The sequence below is a fragment of the Patella vulgata genome, chromosome 7 (genome assembly GCF_932274485.2).
Source record: "Patella vulgata chromosome 7, xgPatVulg1.2, whole genome shotgun sequence".
Classification (NCBI taxonomy): domain Eukaryota; kingdom Metazoa; phylum Mollusca; class Gastropoda; family Patellidae; genus Patella; species Patella vulgata.
The window spans coordinates 65875346-65896698 of NC_065885.2; the positions used below are offsets into that span (position 1 = coordinate 65875346).

The window sequence follows — 21353 nt, forward strand, 5'->3', positions numbered from 1 at the left end:
AATTTGATTTTTTTCGTCTTTTATAGATGAATTTTACAGATTAGGGTCTTCTTATTCGAATATATAAGCACACGACAAAAAACTGTACGTGTGAAATGATCTTGGTTGGGTGACATAAATCCAATGAAAAATATTCTGATATTGACTAATCCTATTTGTAACCTATTTTAAGCTTGCTTTCACATCGCCGTATGGAAAATTAACCAGTTTTTAAAAATACATGTGTAAATAAAAGAAAATATAGCAGGCGGAACAACTGATATGGTCGCCACCATTTTGAATAGTCAATGGCTCGGGCCATTGCGTTTGGGTGCTGGTTCAGACTGTAGTCGCGACCATAGTCTACATCCGAAGGTCGCCCTAGTGGCAATAAATGGACTCAGACTACCAATTATTTACCCATTGACTTCTATGTTAAATGACCGTAACATCACAGGCTGAACCTTTTTGCTCAACATACCGTTGGTTCCAATCTTTATAGGCACAGTGGGGACCACATTTTGCAATCTCCTCATCATAATTTTGTAGGGAGTTGATCGTTTAGATTTTTATTGCTACGGGGATTTGATGTTGACTGGGGTGAAAATCTCACTTCCGACACAATGATTGCTCTGCAGAAAGACACTTTACTCCGCTGTAAAATCATCTGTATTGCCCAAAGCTGCTATGAAATTGCAAATTTGACCCCTTTCCTCCAATTCTAGACCAAAAAGTCAACCCAAAAATGCAGGAAGTGGGGAGAAAAAAATTAAGGGAAAAATTGTCTATTTAACTCGCACTACTGTATTCGCCATCATGAAATAAGGAGAAATAATTACTAGTCTGAGTCCAAATGATTATCTGTAGAGTTACCCCCCTTTGTTGCAAACAGAAGAAGTAAAATGGTCATTTTGAAATTCTAGCGCCTTATCGTTGTGTATTTGAATGTTGTATATTATTAAAGTTGGTAGATCTAATGTTTATAGTGGTATGTCCCCACATGTATTTATAGTTTTATATTTATAGTATACGCCTATTTGTTGTGATAGATTGCTATTGATAATGGATTGCTATTGGGGGGAAAATCAAATAAAATTTCAATGAATATTTATATAATGTAAACAGAATGACTGATTTAGTCTACCAAACTGTATATTTAGACCACATGATAAACTGTTTAAATTCCAGAAATAGACGAAAATCGTTCTGCCTATAGAAGCATGTGGTCGGCTAATTTGGAGGTAAGAATTATACATTTCATAAATGAGCATAGGCCTAATAATGACAAACTAAAGTTTCTGAGAGTTTTCACAGTATTATAAATAATCTAGATACCATTAAAAAAACCATATATTTTCAAGGTTTCCGTCAATACCTTTGATGATGACTTTGTTGACACTGCTTCCTCTGATGAAGACATTTGCCTTTCCTAATTAAGTTAGGTTTGGGTTGATTGGGTCAATAACATTTCGTTCGTTCGTTTCTGGGGTTTTACGTCCACTTCCACCTAAGGTGATATCGTAGACAAGTCAATAACATGACATAGATCTATGTTTTAAATGACTCTTAAAATGAAGGAAGTGGGCAGTAATTAATGTATCACTGTTACAAGCAGAGATCAAGAGGAAACTTAGCATTGTGGGCATATTGTACTGCTGTTACTGATTTTATAAGGTTATTGGTCACATCTGCTGTTCATAAGTTCATTTACCACCTAAACTTTCATTCTTAACTTAGTGGTTGTAAATAAATCCTATGATCATTCCCTACATTTTACACATTGTTCCAATGTCGCACCTTTCATGTTAATTAAATTTCTAATTACTGTGTGAACCATGGTCAATTATAAACGGATTTCTTCGATTGTGAACAAACTACTGAATAATTGTTATTAAAAACTTGCCTATGTGTTTGAAATCACCTCCGGTTGAATAAAATCCATTGCACAATTAAATATTCAAACCAAAACAAAAGTTCTCTCTTGAAAAGTCAATGTTTTTGCTTGTATTTTCGACAGTGTCCATCACAACATTACACATGTCATGTCATGAGCTAAACCATCATAATATGTTGAAAGGGGGTAAAGGTTGAGTCACGTGTGTTGTAATCACAACAGCGCACGACCGTTTCGATTTTTTGAGTTTGGGCAACACAATAGCAACTGAGACAAAGCCATTGATTTGGAAACAATTGATTGTAAGTCTACTAAATTTTATTCACAATGAATATATCACCAATTATACGAATACTCGTAAATATAATATTGTTTTTCACCCCTGTATATATACATGTAATTGTATATTGGATACATTGCCTTGTGAATTTCAAAAGAAAGCCGGGAATTTACAAATAATTGTGTTACCGATCACGTACGATTATAAATTTTTCTAAACAGTTTTTTGCACACCGGAAATAATATTCAGAGCGAAATAGAAAGAAACTGAACTATCTGCCGATAATTAAACCGGTGTGCGGTATGATTAATTGTTGGTAATAATTTTTGGTATTTATATAAAAAAAAAATAACGTTATAGGCCTATACCTATTCAATCAATGATTCAATGGCCTCGGGCTGAGGTTAATTGACAGGACTGCTTAAGTTCATCAGGAAATATTAAAAATATTCAAGGGTGAAATTAATTCAAGGTCAGTAAAACAAATATAGTTCAAAAGAAATAATCCCACCAAACTCTCTAACCAAATAATTATAATACAAGAGGGAAACAAAATACCGAAATATGGGCGTATTTATGTTTTTAAACGCCCAAACTCATTACTGGGTTCCGAGAGGAATAGCTTATTCATACACAACCGTTACGACAGACAAGCCATGCTTTGACCCCCCCTATACGAAATGATATATCCCAATAAGTGACGTAATTAGCCTTCATTTTGGTTATTTCTCGGTGTCAAAGTTTGTGATGAGTTCAATTTTACAAGAGAGAACTTTTTTATTCGCTAGGACATATAGTTGTACAATGGATTTTATATAACCGGAAGTAATTTCAAACACACAGGTAAGTTTATAATAACCAAAGTATAGTAGTTTGTTCATAATCGAAGAAATCCGTTTATTATTTACCACGGTTCACACAGTAGGGGTCATTCGGTGCAAACCAGCGTTTTTCTCTTCTTTAATACACTGACCACTAGAAATTTCATTCTTAAGTTGATGATAATGATTTCTGATATCATTCCATACAATTTAGGCCTGGTTTCTCACTCGCACCTTTCATGTTGATTAAAATTTTGATTATCGATTGGGGTCCAGTGATATTTTCGTTATTTTTGAGATTATGTCATCCTTTTAGCTAAAACTTCATTAATTTTATGTCTCATATTTTTGCTCCTAGCAGTATAAAAAAATGTCCATGTAGTTTTGTGTAATATACCTAGCTGGAGTAGATCACGAGACAATGGAAAAATAGTTTTGAGTAAAATTGAAAATTTTTGACCTTTGACCTCTTCTTAAGTGGCCTTTCCACCAAAAATCCCATTTTTAAGTTAAATTTCTTAATTCAAGGCACATTCCTCTATCAAATGCCATTGAAGTGGAACTTGCACCTTCCATGTTGAATAAACCAATTTTAGGGGGTATAGATGGTTCCTCCTACCACACCCACCACTGGCGCAACTTAAGAATTGGGTTTCTGGGGTCTCCTAACCTCGCCATACCCCACTAGCATCCCAAACCTTCCGCACCTTCCATGTTGAACAAAACCCACCTAGCTCCCGGACTATTGGTTTGAATGACAGATACGATGTACGGCTTTTTTAACTTCCGGTTTCACGGATGATCGCCCCGAACTGGTAGATCAAGGGTCACACAGGCATCTGAGACAGTACGTCAGACAGTGGGAACACACGGAAGACTCATCAGTACCGATACAGTGCGCCGACATCCATTGCCGTAGACCTTATTGTGGACCGATCCTCATCCCCTTGCCATCGATGTGAACGTCTACAGTTTGCCCAGCAACAGCAGAACTGGCGACACAGGCAATGGAGAACTGTTCTGTTCACAGATGAGAGTCGGTATTGCTTATCAACTGCCGATGGCAGGACCAGAATATGGCGTCAACGTGGTCAGCGTTATTCTGACCAATGTGCCATGGAACGAGACTCATGGGGAGGTCCAAGCTTAATGGTTTGGGGTGGAATTGGCCTGAACCAGAGAGTGGATCCCGTGGTGTTCCAAAATCTTGGTCCAGGGAGAGGAGGCGGCATCACAGCAGTGCGCTACATCGATCAAGCTCTCAGACCCCACGTCATACCACATTTCGTACGTCATCGAAACAACGTTTTCCAGCATGACAACGCCCGTGCCCACATCGCCAGAGTTACTCAGGACTTTCTAAAGCAGAACGGTGTCAAGGTTATTTGCTGGCCAGCACTTAGTCGGGACTTAAACTCGATTGAACATCTTTGGGATGAAATTCAGAGGAGACTTAATAACGTCGTACCGAGACCAAACACAGCCGATGGATTGCCCCAGGCTTTTCTGAGAGTATGGTTTCAGGTGCCAATGGCGTTCATCAATCGTCAGTTCCACTCCATGTACAGACGCTTCACTGCTGTTATTGACACTCGCTTTGGACACACCTTCTCATAATTATGTCTTGGAATTGTGATGAATTAATCACAAATGTTTCAACATACTGTTCACAAAAAATTACTTTGATCCATTTAGTAAGTCGTTTTCTAGAATGATTTGATTAAAGTGCCTCTCTGATTTTGAAATCATACTGACTTTTTTTTTTGCTGTTTAGTATATTTTTGAACAGTTATAGCAGCTCTTTATCTGAGTCTTACATGTACATAATGTATCTTTAATTAAATGTTAAAAAAATCAATCTGAGTACAGTCATATTAGTGTGGATTAAGTCGTGAGAAATTTGATATTTTACTGACAAATGCAAATGGCGCATCAGGCCTTAAATTTCTAATTACTCTTTTATTCCAGAGATGTAGACAGAAAAGGAGTGATAAAGGTAAGTAGATTCCATGTAAAAAAATATTACTTTGTAAGCTTACTATTTCTTCAACTCACTTTGTTTTGGCATTGACGATTTAAGAATAATAATGTAAATTTTAGGACTGTTACTAACAAAGTATATTGTTTATGTTCAGGATTAATACACATAACAGCGTCCCCGTTTAATGTGGGCGTATAATAATTATGTTGTTTTTATCGGAAGTCAAGAAACTTATGACAAAATGCGGAGTCGGTGTTACGTTAGCATGTTTTTCTATATTATGTCTCCAAAACACATTTGATTAAAAAAGTTGCCTATAACTAGGCCTGCAGTCAAAATTTCTAGCGTGAAGTTCCGCTACAACGTCCTCCCTAATAAACAAACTATACATTTTTTGAAAACGAATAACACCAGGAACACAAATCAAGAGAGTTCAAGCAAAAAAGTTTGCACTACATGTAACTCGATTTAGGGCCAGATGAAAATTGTGATAATTGTCAAGTAAATGCTATATTTATACTAATAATTGTGAAGTTGACATAAAATTAAATATTGGCGAAAACACCCGATGCCTTCATCCTATGCAAAGAATATGCTATTGGTTAAATTTTTATTTAAAGCAAAATGCTGAACACATAATGGACAGGGGAACATACAGAATTTCGGAAATCCATTTATGGTAAAAGGAGTTATCTCCCTTTATAGAAAATATCAATAATTATTGATAACAGTATTTTGTTTAAGAAATTATTCGATAAACTCAATAGGATTTAACTACAGACAAGGGCCTATATAAGTTCAACTTTGTTCAGATAGGATTTGAGGCTAAAGGTCTAACAAATATTTAACCTGAAACATAGCATCTGCAGATATTTAGTTTTCTCACTAAAATAGATAAGACCAAAACTAAATAATACTGTAATTAATGGGAGTGACAATATTGTAATGAAGAGAAATTAAATCAAATGGAGTTTAATGTCTTACTGTTCTGCACCAACCCGTATAATGAAGATGAGCATATGTCATACATTATAGGGGTGGGGGTTGGATGGCCGAATGGTTAGCGTGCGCGCGCTGTATCATAAAGTCTGTCATTGAGTCAACTGGTGTGGTTTCGATTCCCCGGTTCTACGTGACAAGGAGTAGGGTCGCCTGTCCAACCTCGTGGGTTTTCTCCGGGTACTCCGGTTTCCTCCCACTGCTAAAGACCCTTACGCGCAAGCGAATTATTGAAATAAAATTAAAACCATATGTTAGTCCCGAAATGACCTAGTTTGTGTCGAGTGGATGTTAAACCCCTTTTCTCTCTCTCTGTCATACATTATAGTTCGGTGGGGAATTGTACATGTACAGCTAGTATGTAAGTGTCATCATCAGTGTGCAAGGGAGCCGCGGTGACTCAGTAAAGGGCTGGCTAACGTACCGGGCGGCCCAGGGTTTGATCCAAACCCGGCATGGTTCCCCCTTGTCCGTGATTCACTAAACAGGAGATCCATGTGTTGACCTAGACAATTCTCCAAAATTTCCAGCATTGTTTCCCATTTTCAGTGCTGCAGGAAATGGGGGGGGGGGTGGGCGGCTGTGATTGGCAGCGTCTAGTTATTAGGATGGAATATAAAACTGAGGTCCCATGCACATGTTGACATGCACGTAAAAAAACTTTGAATTCGAAATAAAGAGTAGACTGTAACGTTGCTGTTTGGTCCAAATTCCCCCTACAGCATTATGTACGACGAGCGTATGTACATCTTCATTATCCGGGTTGTTTTTTTCTCTCTTCATTACAATTGCCACTCCCTTACAGTATTATTTAGGTTTTGCCATATATCTATTTTAGTGAGAAAATTACATAAAGATGCATTGTTTCAATTCAAATATTGAGCCCCAAATCTAACCTGAACTATTAAAAGTTTACAGATATATTAGTATTAGTAGAAATACTGGTTTGGGAGAACTTATATGCCCCCCCCCCCCCCGACCCCCACACCTCCCAGATTCGTTGAACCGTACATTTTTTCAGGCAATGTGTTTCAGTTTTCGAGCACAAGCATAAGAGAAATGAAATGGGGTTTAACGTCCTACTGTTCGGTTCCTATACTGGGCTAATGAAGACAGGTAAACGTCATACGGTGTGCTATGAGGGAAATTTTTGCCCGGGCAGCGGCACTATCGCCTACTCTTATATCGAATTCCAACTGCCAAGGGATCTTTTACGTGCATTCCAATGTATACACGGGACCTCGGTTTTTCGTCTCATCCAAAGGACTAGACAGCTGTCCTTGTCAGGCCCTCCGTTCTGCATCACTGACAATGGGGAACCAGCATAAGAGAATAGAGAATGCGACCATATCTCATAGAAATATAATTGTGTAATTAATAAAATTAAACAACCATATTACAGATTTGTGGAAAATTCGTTTTAGTTAATGATTGATTCATTCAGAAAATTTGGGTGACACATTTGTCGGGCAAATAGGCCCAGCCCCCCACCCCCAAGGCCCCATCCTCCTACTCCCAACTCCCAACAGAGATTGGCCCCCTACACCCATGTAGCTCCTTACCTGTTCTTCAATCCGATTCAGTTTGTTGAATCGAATATTGTTTAAAACTATTGTTTTCCCTCCCATCTGAACGACTGGGCATTATCCTTCCAGCCCACTCCCATCCCGTACCACTGACAGGGTGAAACCACACCGGGGTTGCCTTATACATGTACATATCTAATCTGTGTAAGTGTAATAAATGTGAAAATGAAACAAAAAGACGGTTTAAGAAACCGAACTTGATGTTTATACATGTAGTGACAGTGATGATGATAACGACTAACTTTGATGACATTTAAAGTGCAGAGTAACTGCGTAATTTTGATTTTCAATAATTGTTTTACTTCAATAAATAATTAGTTTTTGTCGACCCAATTTTAGATATGGTTTCAGTTTAAATGTTTGTAATTCGGCCTCAAATATCTTAACTAGAGGTTTACAGCTACCTGTAGTAACAATAACGTAGGGTCTAATTGAAAGGGTGGGGGTTTATGTTTTAGTGGAAAAAATCAAGTGGTTTCAAACTACGGACATTACTTATAGACATATTGCTCAACCAATGTCAAACATATCTCCTTGCTCATCAGACTGGGTGCTCCGCCAATAATTTCTGGGTAAACACCCGCTCACCCACCCGTTAACCGTTAATGGATTTCCAAAATTCTGTATGTTCCCTTGTCCATTATGTTATCTTAATTTTGGTTTAAATCAAAGTTTAACCAATAGCATATTCTTTGCCGAGGATGAAAGAATTGTGTGTTTTCGCCAATATTTAATTTTATGTCAACTTTACAATTGTTAGTATAAACATAGCATTTACTTGACAATTATCACAATTTTCATCTGGTCCTAAATCGAGTTAGTGCAAACTTTTTTGCTTGGAACTCTCTGGAATTGTGTTCTTGGTGTTATGAGTTTTCCAAAAATGTACAGTTTGTTTATTAGGGAGGACCTTGTAGCGGAATTGTGTTTCTAATAAAGCTAGAAATTTTGGCTGCATTTATATCTTAAGTTCGTGTTAGACAATTTATTTGATCAAATGTGTTTTGGAGACATGTTGTAGCTTTACACCCATCAAATCTGCTTTTTTGAGATGTTTGCATTAAAATTTCATTATCTGTATTTCACAATTAGACCTCGACAACCCACTACAGGAAACAGCTGCCAGGTTACTAGTATGTGGGATGTCAATTAGACATATTGTATGACAATTGGGCCACCATCCCTCGACAATTCGTCAATTATTGTTCAAACATCAACATACTAAAGACAGATAGAACCACCAACATTCTGGTGGGCATTGCACCTCACACAATCGTAAATTGCTCAGATCAACTGGATATGACGCTAGGAGACTATCAATTATCCTCTCTTATCACATGACCATAGGGCGTGTGGTCGATCGCTTTATCATTGGAACATGTCATCATAGCGATAAATACACTGCTCAGATGTGAGCCGATTTCGGACATTCTTAGGTGTAAAATTACTAAAATCCGTCAGTGCAGAATCTCGACAATTTGGATCATAAATGGAACATGGGTTCAGATTCATTGTCCCTGTCAGACAATGAATATGAGAGGTGATGCGGGTGAGGGTAGGCTATATTGCATGATAACATGTCCCTATATTTGAAACAGGAAGTGTTTATTCCCTAACCATTTATAATGCACTATTTACAAAGTGTGTGATATGTTTGTGGATGTTATTATTAGACAGTATGTACTATGTATTATAATGTAGACATACCATAGTATGTACTATGTGGACATGATAGTATGTACTATGTAATATACCATAGTATTATAATGTAGACATATCATAGTATGTACTATGTATTATAATGTGGACATGATAGTATGTACTATGTATTATACCATAGTATTATAATGTAGACATATCATAGTATGTACTATGTATTATAATGTGGACATGATAGTATGTACTATGTATTATACCATAGTATTATAATGTAGACATATCATAGTATGTACTATGTATTATAATGTAGACATATAATAGTATGTACTATGTATTATAATCCACCATCTATATGATTTGTTTGATTTGGTTTAGATGCTGATGAAAAGTTTGCTAGATGTCACACATGTGGGCGTGACTTCACGTGTCCCTGCACATCTCCACCTCCAGACGAATTATCTACAAATCAACTTGATGTAAGTATATAGGTCGGTTGTATCAGATTTGGTCATTTGGACCTAGATTTGAAACAACAATTATCATTTTGACATGAATTTATGGTATAGTCAAATGTATACATATGTGGATATCTGAATCGTTAAAATATAGTCTGGCAGCAGGTCGTCAAACCTGGAAATATAGTCCACCTAATGTCTGTTGATGGGTTATATGTCTTCAGTATGTGTAGATTTCAGAATCCGGATGATGCCACCATGGCACGCTTGGTGAAATTGAAATATTCAAGATGGGCGCCATGAGGCATTTTCTGGTTTTTAAGTGGGGTAAAATATGTGACAGATTATCTCGGACTTTCAAGGTGGTTTCTATAAGAATTTGACCCACTAAATCCAATAGACTTGGTATTCCTCCTTAAAGTGACGGCTAATTCCGCTAAGGGGTCAAATTCAAAATGGTGGCTTAATTTGGCAGGAAACTTATAAAGTTCCCTAAAAATGTGTGTAATATTTTAAAATATAGGTTTTCGATGTATTATATATCTAAAACTACACATATTGAAGATATATAATACACCAAAAACCTATATTTCAATATATTGCTAGTTTCCAGCCAAAATAAGTCACCATTTTAAATTTGGTCCCCTAGCGGAATTGGCCATCACATTTGGGAGAAATGGCCAAGCTCATTGAATTCAGCGGATCGCATTCTTGTAAAACCCATCTTCAAACCAAGATCTGAGAGAATCTGTCACATATTTTACACCACTAAACCAGAAAATGTCTCATGGTGGCCATCTTGAATTGTTTAATTTCACCAAGGGTGTCAGGGTGGCATCATCCAGATTCTGAATACACATATTGAAGATATATAATCCACCTACAAACATTAGGTGGACTATATTCCCACGTCAAGGCTTTAAATGGGGTTTGGCAACTGGACTAAATACGCACACCTAATTATAATGCATAATGATTTAATCCAATAGGGACGTGGTGTGATATAGAGTATGGTGTGATATAGAGTATGGTGTGTGATATAGAGTATGCTGTGATATAGAGTATGCTGTGATATAGAGTATGGTGCGATATAGAGTATGGTGCGATATAGAGTATGATGCGATATAGAGTATGATGCGAGTATGATGTGATATAGAATATGGTGTGATATAGAGTATGATGTGATATACAATGTAGTATCATGTGATATAGAATATGGTGTGATATAGAAATGAAATGAAATGAAATGGGGTTTAACGTCCTGCTGTTCTGCTCCTATACTGGGCTAATGAAGACGGGCATGCGCCATACTGTGTGCTATGAGGGAAATTTTGCCCGGGCAGCGGCACTATCGCCTACTCTTATATCGAATTCCAACTGCCAAGGGATCTTTTACGTGCATTCCGATGTATACACTGGACCTCAGTTTTTCTTATCATCCGAAGGACTAGACAGCTGTCCTTGTCAGGCCCTCCGTTCTGCACCACTGACAAGGGGAAACCACGTCGAAAAATCGGTCATTGCAGGGATCGAACACCCGACCTCCAGGCTAGCGAGCCAGCGTCTTAACCACCCAGCCACCGTGGCTCCCTGGTGTGATATAGAGCATGATGTGATATAGTATCATGTGATGTAGAATATGATCTGTTATAGATATAGAATATGCTGTGGTGGCAACTTATTCTTAATTAATGATTTGATTAAATTACCTTGTATTCTGTATTACAGAATCCATACACAGACCATTCTACAACAGGTAAATATCAAGTATATATTTTAACATAAGACTTGTGTTGTTATTAAAACATTTGAATATTTAATCCATGTGTAAAGAATACTGAATATTAATCTAAATAGAAATGACGGGTATCAATATGTAGAACAATTGTCGTCTTTCACTCGATAACGTTGTTTTATTTATGTCCGTTTCTTAACACTTGGAAGTCTTTCCTACTGAAATATTTTGTTGATGAGATGTGAAACCCGCATTCCGTTCCTTTATTTAGAAGTTGATACTCACCAAGCAAGAGTTGTTCATCAGGATGATAAAACCACCACTAATGACATTAAAAAGAGATTTATTGGTTGTATTGAGCCACTGCCTTTAATGATTTTACTGTATTCAAAGGAAATCATCACAGAAACAGAAATGGTAAGTTGTAGTTTTAATGGTTTAAAATCATTTATATCGAATACTTGATAGTTTAGTCTTTTTACTAATTCGAGTCTGTGATACCGTTTAGAAGATGGGTGACTATATTCTGTACCAGTATGTAGGTTATTAAATCTGTTGACGCACGTGCTTTAAATAAAGAGCAGTGTTCGTATCCAAGGTGATCAGGCAAACAAAAACCCATATTTTGGAAAAAACGCCCCAGCGTCTGTTCTGATTGAAATGTTATTATATGAAGCCACAAGATGAATATTAAGTAGTCGTTTTAAATAAATTTCGTATCTACAGGAGATAGTTCGAACAAGGATGAATCTTAGGGGTAGAACGGCTGCAGCAGGTCATCTATGGGACATATTGTCCCAGAAAGGAGGAGAAGATACAGGCTTGAAATGGGTTTCACCTTTAATTGAATGTTTACACCATAACAATATAAAATTAGGTAAACTGGCTGAATATATCCAGTCAAAATACAAAGGTAAGTGTTTGTATACTATTGCATACCCCCCCCTCTCTCTCTCTCTCTCTCTCTCTCTCTCTCTCATTGTTAACCGGCATTCGTTTCATCTTTTCATCGTTTATTGTGAAACAAAGTTGTGACTTTATTTTTTAGAATCAGCGCCAATAGAGGAAATAATATATCACCACAGAAGGGTAATCCCAGAAGTGGAAAGTAGACAGGATTATCTACAAGGTTAGTTTATTAAGAGCGTGTCCGCAAGAACACCATGCAGAAGGTGCCAAGGCTCCAATCACAGATTATGACCAAATTTGGTTTTGGGATAGTCCCAAAACACATTAATGTGCAATATGAGATAAATCTTTCAATTTCTGACTGAGAAAATTAAAAAAACATTTTTCATATGGTGAAATTGCCAAAATCCGTCTTTTCCCAAATACCAACTTTGACAAGTCCCCACACCTTTACTGTACGTAGCAGCAAGACCAAACTCACACAGATTGTAGATGACCTAGTGCTGTAATCACAAAATTAATTTCAGACAATTCTGGCAAACAAGATCTGTACGCATAGTAGATAAAAAACCCTAACAATTTGTTTTTTCTTTTCATTCAAATGGTGTTTACTACGAGCCCTAAAATACATTAGTATCTGTTTAATAAAAATGTCTTGAAAAAATACTTTAAAAGGCATGTAATCCTTCAGGGTTCATCTGGTGCCGACGGGAATTGGTTTCCGCAGTTGTCCACGAGCTTCCATTATGGAGTATAGACGTGCTCAATGAAATGATCTTAACAAAACATATCCATCACTCTCAAATAGACATTACTTTAAATAAAATAATCCAAACAAAAATGAAAAATTCACCTAAAAGTGAGATTCGAACCACCAACTGCATGATTGCCCCCAACCCACCCCCTCACTGAGTTGCTTGTCCCAGGGCCCCAAGGTCCATGTCGTGGCCCTGTTCAGGTGGATTGCCTAGGGCCTCTCTTATTCTAAATCCAGCCCTGAAGGTGTAGCTGATGGCGTCTAGATAACTTCCACTGTTTCACCAATGTAACTCTTTTCAAGTAGTAGCACTACTAATGATACTGAAACTTCCCTTGATAATCCTGTTAGTACTGATATAAGTCTGATTTTTGAAGATCATACAATTAATGATCCAACAATGCATAAGGGCGACCTCAGCAGCCAGTTTATTGACTCTGATATAGCCCTCGATTCATTACAATCCATCGATGATCCCTCTTGTTTCCACATTATTTTCAACCAAATGTAAATGTTTTAAAATAGGTCATTTAAATATGAATAGACTTTTTGGTAAAATTGATGAAGTAAGGGATTTAATTTTGCAAGATAATGAAAATTTTAATGCCATGGGCTTCTCTGAAACATTTTTTATACGCCCATATTGAAATGTGGTCGTATATTGTCGTCGCTCCATCCGTCCGTCCGTCCCTCCAGCGTCCAGAATTGCTCTATTATTTGGGGGAATGCTACCAAAAGTAGATTAGACATTCTTTTAAAATTACAAAAGAGGTCAATTTTGAACCAAGTGGTTTCTGTCCCCCAAAATAAATTACCCTCCCCCATACAATGGTAATTGTATACACATATTTAGAGATGTGCAGTGGAATTAAAAAGTAATGTTTTTACTAAGCTCTAAGAAAATCATCAACGTGAACTTACTTCCCGCCAATTGTACCCCCCCCCCCTTCCATACACGCACACCTGCTACCCCCATCCCACCTCCCCACAAATGAAAACAGCTGTCCGGGGGCATCATAAACACTTATTTAAAGTCCTAGAAATTTATGTTTTATTAATATACTATGTCAACATAATGACACCCCCCCCCCCCCACACACACACACCTGCTATCCCCACCCCACCTCCACACAAATCAAAACAGTTGTCCAGGGGCATCATAAACACTTATTTATAGATGGGCAGTCTTAGAAATTTATGTTTTATTAATATATTATATTATGTCAACATAATGACATCCCCCCCCCCCCCCATTGTAGTCTTTTGACCCCCTATATCTCAAAAACGCTCACTCAAACGCCAGATTTGGAATCTACGCAAAAAACTGGTCTAGAAAAACTTGGTCTCATAAATTCACAGCTCGGGTGGCGATCCCCCCCCCTTCAGCCACCGGACTATTAAAACTATCCTGACAATAATCTCCATACCGGAAATATTCAAAAAATTAAGAAAAAGGTTTAAAAAAATGGCGCTCTTGCGAAAAACTTGATATCCCTGTCAGATATTAGCGGACCAAAAGAACTAAAATGTCTTGGTATAGCCCCATTAATGGACTATCATAGTATTTCCGTTTTGGAGCCTTTTGAGAAGCCCTTTTCTCGAAAACGACACCTACGATTTTTCTTAAACTTTTTTTACTCCGAGCCCTATCGGTGGTCTATTGCGTGAATCCAAAATGCATTGAAATAATATAAATGATTCACAAAAAGAGCCTCAATTTTTGAAAAAAGTAGAAAAGTCCTTAAATGACTGAAAATGCTCTTCTATTTTTCTTTGTTTTGAAAACAGCTCAATGGATGTTGGTACAGAAAGTCAGGTATCCAAAGAACTCGTTAAAACTATCGCGACAATGATAAAAAAAAAACGGATGTAGTCGAAAAAATATGCGATATTTTAAAAAAAAAAAAACTTAAAAAGTAAAAAAAAAATGGTGATCTTGGAAAAAAGTGATTACCACGCCAGATTTCACCGAATAATGGACGTTCTTATGACATCCAAATGATACAAATTCGATGCTTAAGGCAATAGATTATGGGATGCTGAAAATCTAGTATTTTCCTTTTTAGAGCCTATTCAGATGCTTTTATCTCGAAAACTACCATAATTTTTTTTTCTTAAACTTCTGTTACTTAGGTTCCTAACGGTGGTTTAGGGTGTGAATGTAAATCTAAAAGGCTCAATATAGTATAAATGGTCCAAAAAGGGCCCCAATCTTTGAAAAAAGTCGAAAAATCGCTATGTGATTGAAAACGCTTGTAATGATATAAGGGAGATAACTATTCCTAACAAGATGGGCTCAGACTAGCAATTATTTGCTAAATATTGTTAAATATCTGATTTTTTGAGAAGAAAAAAAATTTCTCCGTCGGGTGTCATTGAATCAAAACAACTAAATTATCGTTTGGTAGCTGATGTGGCTAGATGGATGCAGAACACTATTAATTTTGCATATCTCGGTAGTGCCGGTTATTTTTAGATATATTTTTATCCCGCCTTTTATAGCATATTGTTTGCCTATCTGTATTGACATTTTGGTGTAGAATTGATGAAGAGGTATTGAATATCTATTTTCTGCCTGATTTGGTGTCCGTCTCGTTTCTGTTTTGCCATTTTGATTGCCTATCTGTATTGACATTTGGGTGTTGAATTGATGAAGAGGTATTGAATTTCTACTTTTTGCCTGGTTTTAGACTTTTATGGCGTAAGAATACAACAAGTCAAGAAGCGTTGTTTTGTTTTTGCACTAACACGGTCATGATATTCTGTCCCCAGTCTGCTATGAATATCAGTGAATTGAAATTTTGGTGGTCAACCCTTATACAAGTTCAGTACTCTGATGATCCCATAATGTCATACTAGCTGTGCTGTAAAGGGAAGTTCTCGACCAAATTTAATGAATGGGCTACTGCATGTAGAACACCAGTGATTCAACATTGGAGAAATTAATAGTGGTCTGCCTCCAAATATATTGGATAATCAACCATCTAAAAAAAATAAACAACTCCCGGTTAGGCATGGGCAAGGGAACTTTTCGTGAATTATTGACAACAGTCTAAAACCCCTCCTGCACATTGAAGATTAGGGGGTTGTGGGTGTTGGAGACTACGCGACTTGATGTAATAACAGACCCTTGTTATTTCATGTGTGTAATAGCTAATCGTGAAAATCTATTTGTTATACCGACTTGGCTGATGAAGAAATGTGGTTTAACATCCATCGACACAAAATACGTCATTTTGGGCATAACTTACTTTTAAACTTCATTTCAATAATATGCTTGTGCATTTGGGGTCTTTAGCAGTGGGAGGAAACCAGATGACCCTATGCCCTGGTCACGTACAGCAGGGGTCTGGAATCCACAGCACTTTGACTTTGTGACAGATACTTTCGCCGTGGGAGGAAACCCAGGAGATTGGACAGGCTCTAGTCCTTGTCAATGTCATGTATAATCTATGACCTCATGATGGAATGTGGACGCATTAACCATTTGGTCACCCCCCCCCCACCTCACCTTTCCTTAAAATATGTGACTGGCACTCCCACAGCTGCTTAGGTAGAAATTGGCATCAAAGTGGTTCAAATTACCAGAAATAGATAATCAATTTAGAAAATTGTGAAACTCTATTTTTTTAACAAGTGGGGTATGAAGGATTTTTGCTCGGACAGCAGCGCTATAGGGAACTTATTTAGTATTTCAATTGTTTTGGGTTGTGTTACGCGCAAGCAAATGCGTACATAGGACCTAGGTTTCTCATCCCCTCTGACTATATGTTGTCCTTTGTCAGGTCATCCATCATCCTTACACTTTTCAAAAGGGAAGAACCAAGCTGGAAAATTTGATAATTTCTCAACTAATATGGGGATTGACTATTGGACCTAGAGGTTAGCGAGTTGTTGTCTAGGGTGTGCATTCAAATGTAAAAGACTTGAAATAATATAAATGGTCCAAAAAGAGCATCAAACTTTGAAAAAAATTGAAAAATCATTAAATTACTGAAAATGCTCTTCTATTTTTCTTTTTATTCAAAATTGCGCAATAGATGTTTCTGAATCTTAACGCCACGTTTTAAAACTATCCCGAAATTGATACATAAACTGGAAGTAGTCGATAAGATTTCCGATATTTTGAAAAAAATGCAAAAAAATGAAGATTTATGCCAAAAACACGATTTCTTCGTTGGATATTACCAGATCAAAAGTGCTAAAGTATCGTTCGATAGCCCAGTGAATAGACTTTTGTATGCCTTCTTCGGGTCTGTTGTCTGAAAGCCGATTCAGCACTGCCATGCAGGTCTAGTTATTATTATTATCATAATACTGTTCAACGTCGCCCACTTCGACACAAGGCTGCGTTGCCGTTAAAATTTAGAAATCCACATTTGTGTATTGTAGAAATTAGTGGATGTGTCCCAAAATGAATAGTGGAAACATGCTCTGAAGTCTGAAATTGAACATTCTGTAGCCATTTTCTGTGACCTGTTGGAAAATGGCACCTTAAAGAGACAATACAACAAATATGTTACAGGGACAATATGACAACACCAAATATACAATAAATACAAATATACACTTATATTATATACAGTACCACATGGTACAAATGAATCAAAATGATGGCTATGGCTATGATGAAAATGTATAAAAGTCAAAAAATTTATTTCTCTAATTAAATTTGCAAAAAAATGTATCACGAAAGCTTATTTTCAGCACTTTTCAATAAGCTGTATATTTTAATTATGTTGCATTCCGGTCATTCTTTTTACACCTATTGATACTATGTGCTTAGCACTTCAAAACCATCCGAAGAAATTCTACTTGCGACCATCAAAGAAAAAGTTAGTGTATCTTTTTCTGTACTATAGGGACAGTGTGAATATGGTAACCTAAAACAAGTCCAGGACCTTTTGCGATTTTTACCTGGGGCCTATTTCACAAATTTTAACTAAGATAAAATCCAAATTTTAGTAATTTGATTGGATAATATTAGATTGATTTTAGTGCTTTAGTTAAGATTTCGAGAAACAGGGCCCTGTTCTTATCGAGGATATACTCTTAACCGATACATTTATTCATAGATACATTATAAGGAAATATTAATCAGTATTCAGATATTAATATGTGATAGACATAGTTCAAATAAGTTATAAGTAGTGTAATATGTTATGTATGAGGCAGTGTATGTAAACTCTTTATAGAACACTTGATATCACGTTTTATTTTGCTAATAATTGGCTTACCGAAAGTACTTAGTAGGCACTGCATTTATGTCATATTATATTTAATAATTAGCTGGTACATTTCAATATTATATTAAATTTTTTTAAATTTTAGCCGAAGCGGAAACCTATCTTCATGTGACAGCTTCAGAAAACTTTGTTAAAACACGTGCTTGCCAAGAAGGGGAGCGGATATTCAGTACACATTTTGTTCTGGGTATTATTGGAGCTGTCGGCGACGGCAAGACGATAATGTCACGGATGGTAGCCAACAACTTCTGGCAAGAAAACAAAGACTTTATTCCTCTCGTAATTAAATCACCTAATGATATGTACTCCTTTTCATGTTCAGAGAACAACAAATACTTATTGATAGCGGATGATTTGTTTGGTATCTGGACACGAACAATGAAACAACAAATACAAGAGTGACAACAAAACACATACTTATGGAAAACAGCTACTAGTGTATTTAAGGCGACGTTTCGTAGAGTATTCTCTCAACGTTATCAAGCTAATACAGTAAAACAGGTATGAGGCAAATATATATAGACAAAATACAACAACATAACCGAAACCATACATAGCAACAACATGATCAAAGGCCTACATCAACACTTATTGGGGGCTTGAGACGCAGACCTTTGGGGATGATGTTGCTGTCTCTGCATCGCATCAGAAAAGTAAGATTGCACTTGGACTTAACATATTTACCTCCTAATCTATTAACTGTATTGTCTATATATATTTGCCTCATACCTGTTTTACTGTATTAGCTTGATAACGTTGAGAGAATACTCTACGAAACGTCACCTTAAATACACTAGTAGCTGTTTTCCATAAGTATGTGTTTTGTTGTCACTCTATCCAGTTACTAAATGCCATTTAAAGAACACAACAAATACAAGATTGACCAAAACATTTCGAATTTGTTTACCTGAAATGGCCATTTCAGACATAGTCTACATCCGAAGGTCGCCCAGGCAAAATTGTCCTTGTAGCACACTGTATGATGTATTCTCGTCTTCATTAGTTTGTACTGTAGCACACTGTATTACTGTATTACATCATCAGCTATTATTGTCATATTGTCAGTGTAGGCTATGTATTGTAGTACACTGTATGACATCATCAGCTATTATTGTCATATTGTCAGTGTAGGCTATGTATTGTAGTACACTGTATGACATCATCAGCTATTATTGTCATATTGTCAGTGTAGGCTATGTATTGTAGTACACTGTATGACATCATCAGCTATTATTGTCATATTGTCAGTGTAGGCTATGTATTGTAGTACACTGTATTACATCATCAGCTATTATTGTCATATTGTCAGTGTTTGTATTGTACTACTTTTTGTAGCACACTGTATTACTGTATTACATCATCAGCTATTATTGTTATATTGTCAGTGTTTGTATTGTGATCGTATCATGTATATTTCACCTGTTTTACTCATCTACTCAATGAACACCAGTGATCAATTAACATTTCTGACTTCAGAACCATTTTGTGCTAAATTAATTATCTCCCTTGGATTGTGTATCAGGTGGCTTATAAAAGAAACGATAATATATTTGTACATTGAGTGTTTTAAAGATAAAATTAACACTATTTGCGTGGTGGACCTGAAATTAAGAGTGAAGTTGTCAAATATCCATATTGTACTACATGTAAAATATTAATAAAATAGGTAAAATACTTTGTAGATTATTCCACTTTAAATAGTGTACAGTTTTTTTTTCTGGGTCACCCGATATATATATTTTTATATTGACTGTTTTAAGATAAAATTAATATTTCTTTCATATTTTTATAGCTTAGAGGTGATAGGAACGCTGTGTTATATATTTTTATATCGAGTTTTTAAAGAATTAAATAATATATGTTATGGTAATCGTTATATTATGTGTATTTTTATAGCGAATGTCTCGATTCAAGTATTAAGTGGATTGGGCGTGACAGACCAATGGTGACCTTAATGACCTACTCAGAAGTGGGTTAATTCCCCAAATATTGTCACCAGGGGGTCCCAGGGTACAGTTTAATACTCATTTTGTGCCTTTACTGAAGTTATGTACTGAGCTATACATATAAGGGAGCCAAGCCTTTAATTCAATATCATCCACAGTCTTCAACATTGCAAACACGACTTATTGGTCAATTTAAATCAACATTGATGTTGTTATCTTACCGTGAAAAGTAAGGCTTCTGATATCCAACATTTAAAACAAAATTAAAATTTTAAAATGCTTTCGATTGCAAGTTGTATGGAGCGACTTGATGAACGAGGCTAAACATATGTCATGTAGGAGAATACTATCGGTGTAGACTAGAATAACAAGACACCAAAAACTGCCATTCAATTCGAACTCTTCGCGTATTTCGCCGAACATAACTGATTAGAAATTACAGTAAAAAGAGAAACGATTGAATGTAAATCAATTTTTATACATTCATATAACATTATCATATGCATTACGACCTATTTGTATCTATTTCTAGGTGCCAAAGAATAGCGATTTTTTTTAGCTCCTTTAAGGTGGATGGGCGTGGCCGATCATTGGTGACCTGGGATTAGTCTCCCAAACTGAATAATAATGATGTTGCCAAGGGGGGGGGGGGGGTGTACCAAGATATTGCTGTATACCCATTTTGAACTGAGTTGTGCTGAGCGTGAAGGAACAGTTTAATACCCCTGTTGTGCATGTACTGCACTAAGGTAGATTGCGCGTGGCCGAGGAATGTGACCTTTGACCTACTCAGAAGTAGGTTAATTTCCCAAATTGACTACCCAGAAGAATTTATATTGTCATTGGGCATCCTAAGTAACAACATTTTGAAACATTTTTCATTGCATGATGTAGGCCTACTTGTGATGTGTTATAAAATTCATTTAGGCGGTAACGTGAACAGCGCCCCCTGGTGGTGTCCCCTAAAGTATAACTTTAGAGTTGCTTTTTGGGGTGTCCCGATCACACATCTACTAATTCCAACCCGGAAACATTTTTTACTCGAGATGCTAATTAAAACGGTGGTGTTGAGTGGTCAAATGGTTAACGCATTGGACCAGGTCTGT

At 36.6% G+C, this 21353-nt stretch overlaps 1 protein-coding gene across 1 annotated transcript; it reads left to right on the top strand.

The window, feature by feature from the left end:
- Positions 1-855: 855 nt before the first annotated feature.
- On the top strand, positions 856-20139 carry LOC126826764 (uncharacterized). Its single transcript, XM_050555854.1, has 9 exons — positions 856-967; positions 1168-1220; positions 4943-4970; positions 9575-9675; positions 11383-11410; positions 11661-11806; positions 12116-12302; positions 12438-12518; positions 18387-20139. Exons 1-9 carry the CDS (start codon positions 925-927, stop codon positions 18701-18703), a joined length of 984 nt encoding a protein of 327 aa, XP_050411811.1. The 5' UTR covers positions 856-924; the 3' UTR covers positions 18704-20139.
- Positions 20140-21353: the final 1214 nt, after the last annotated feature.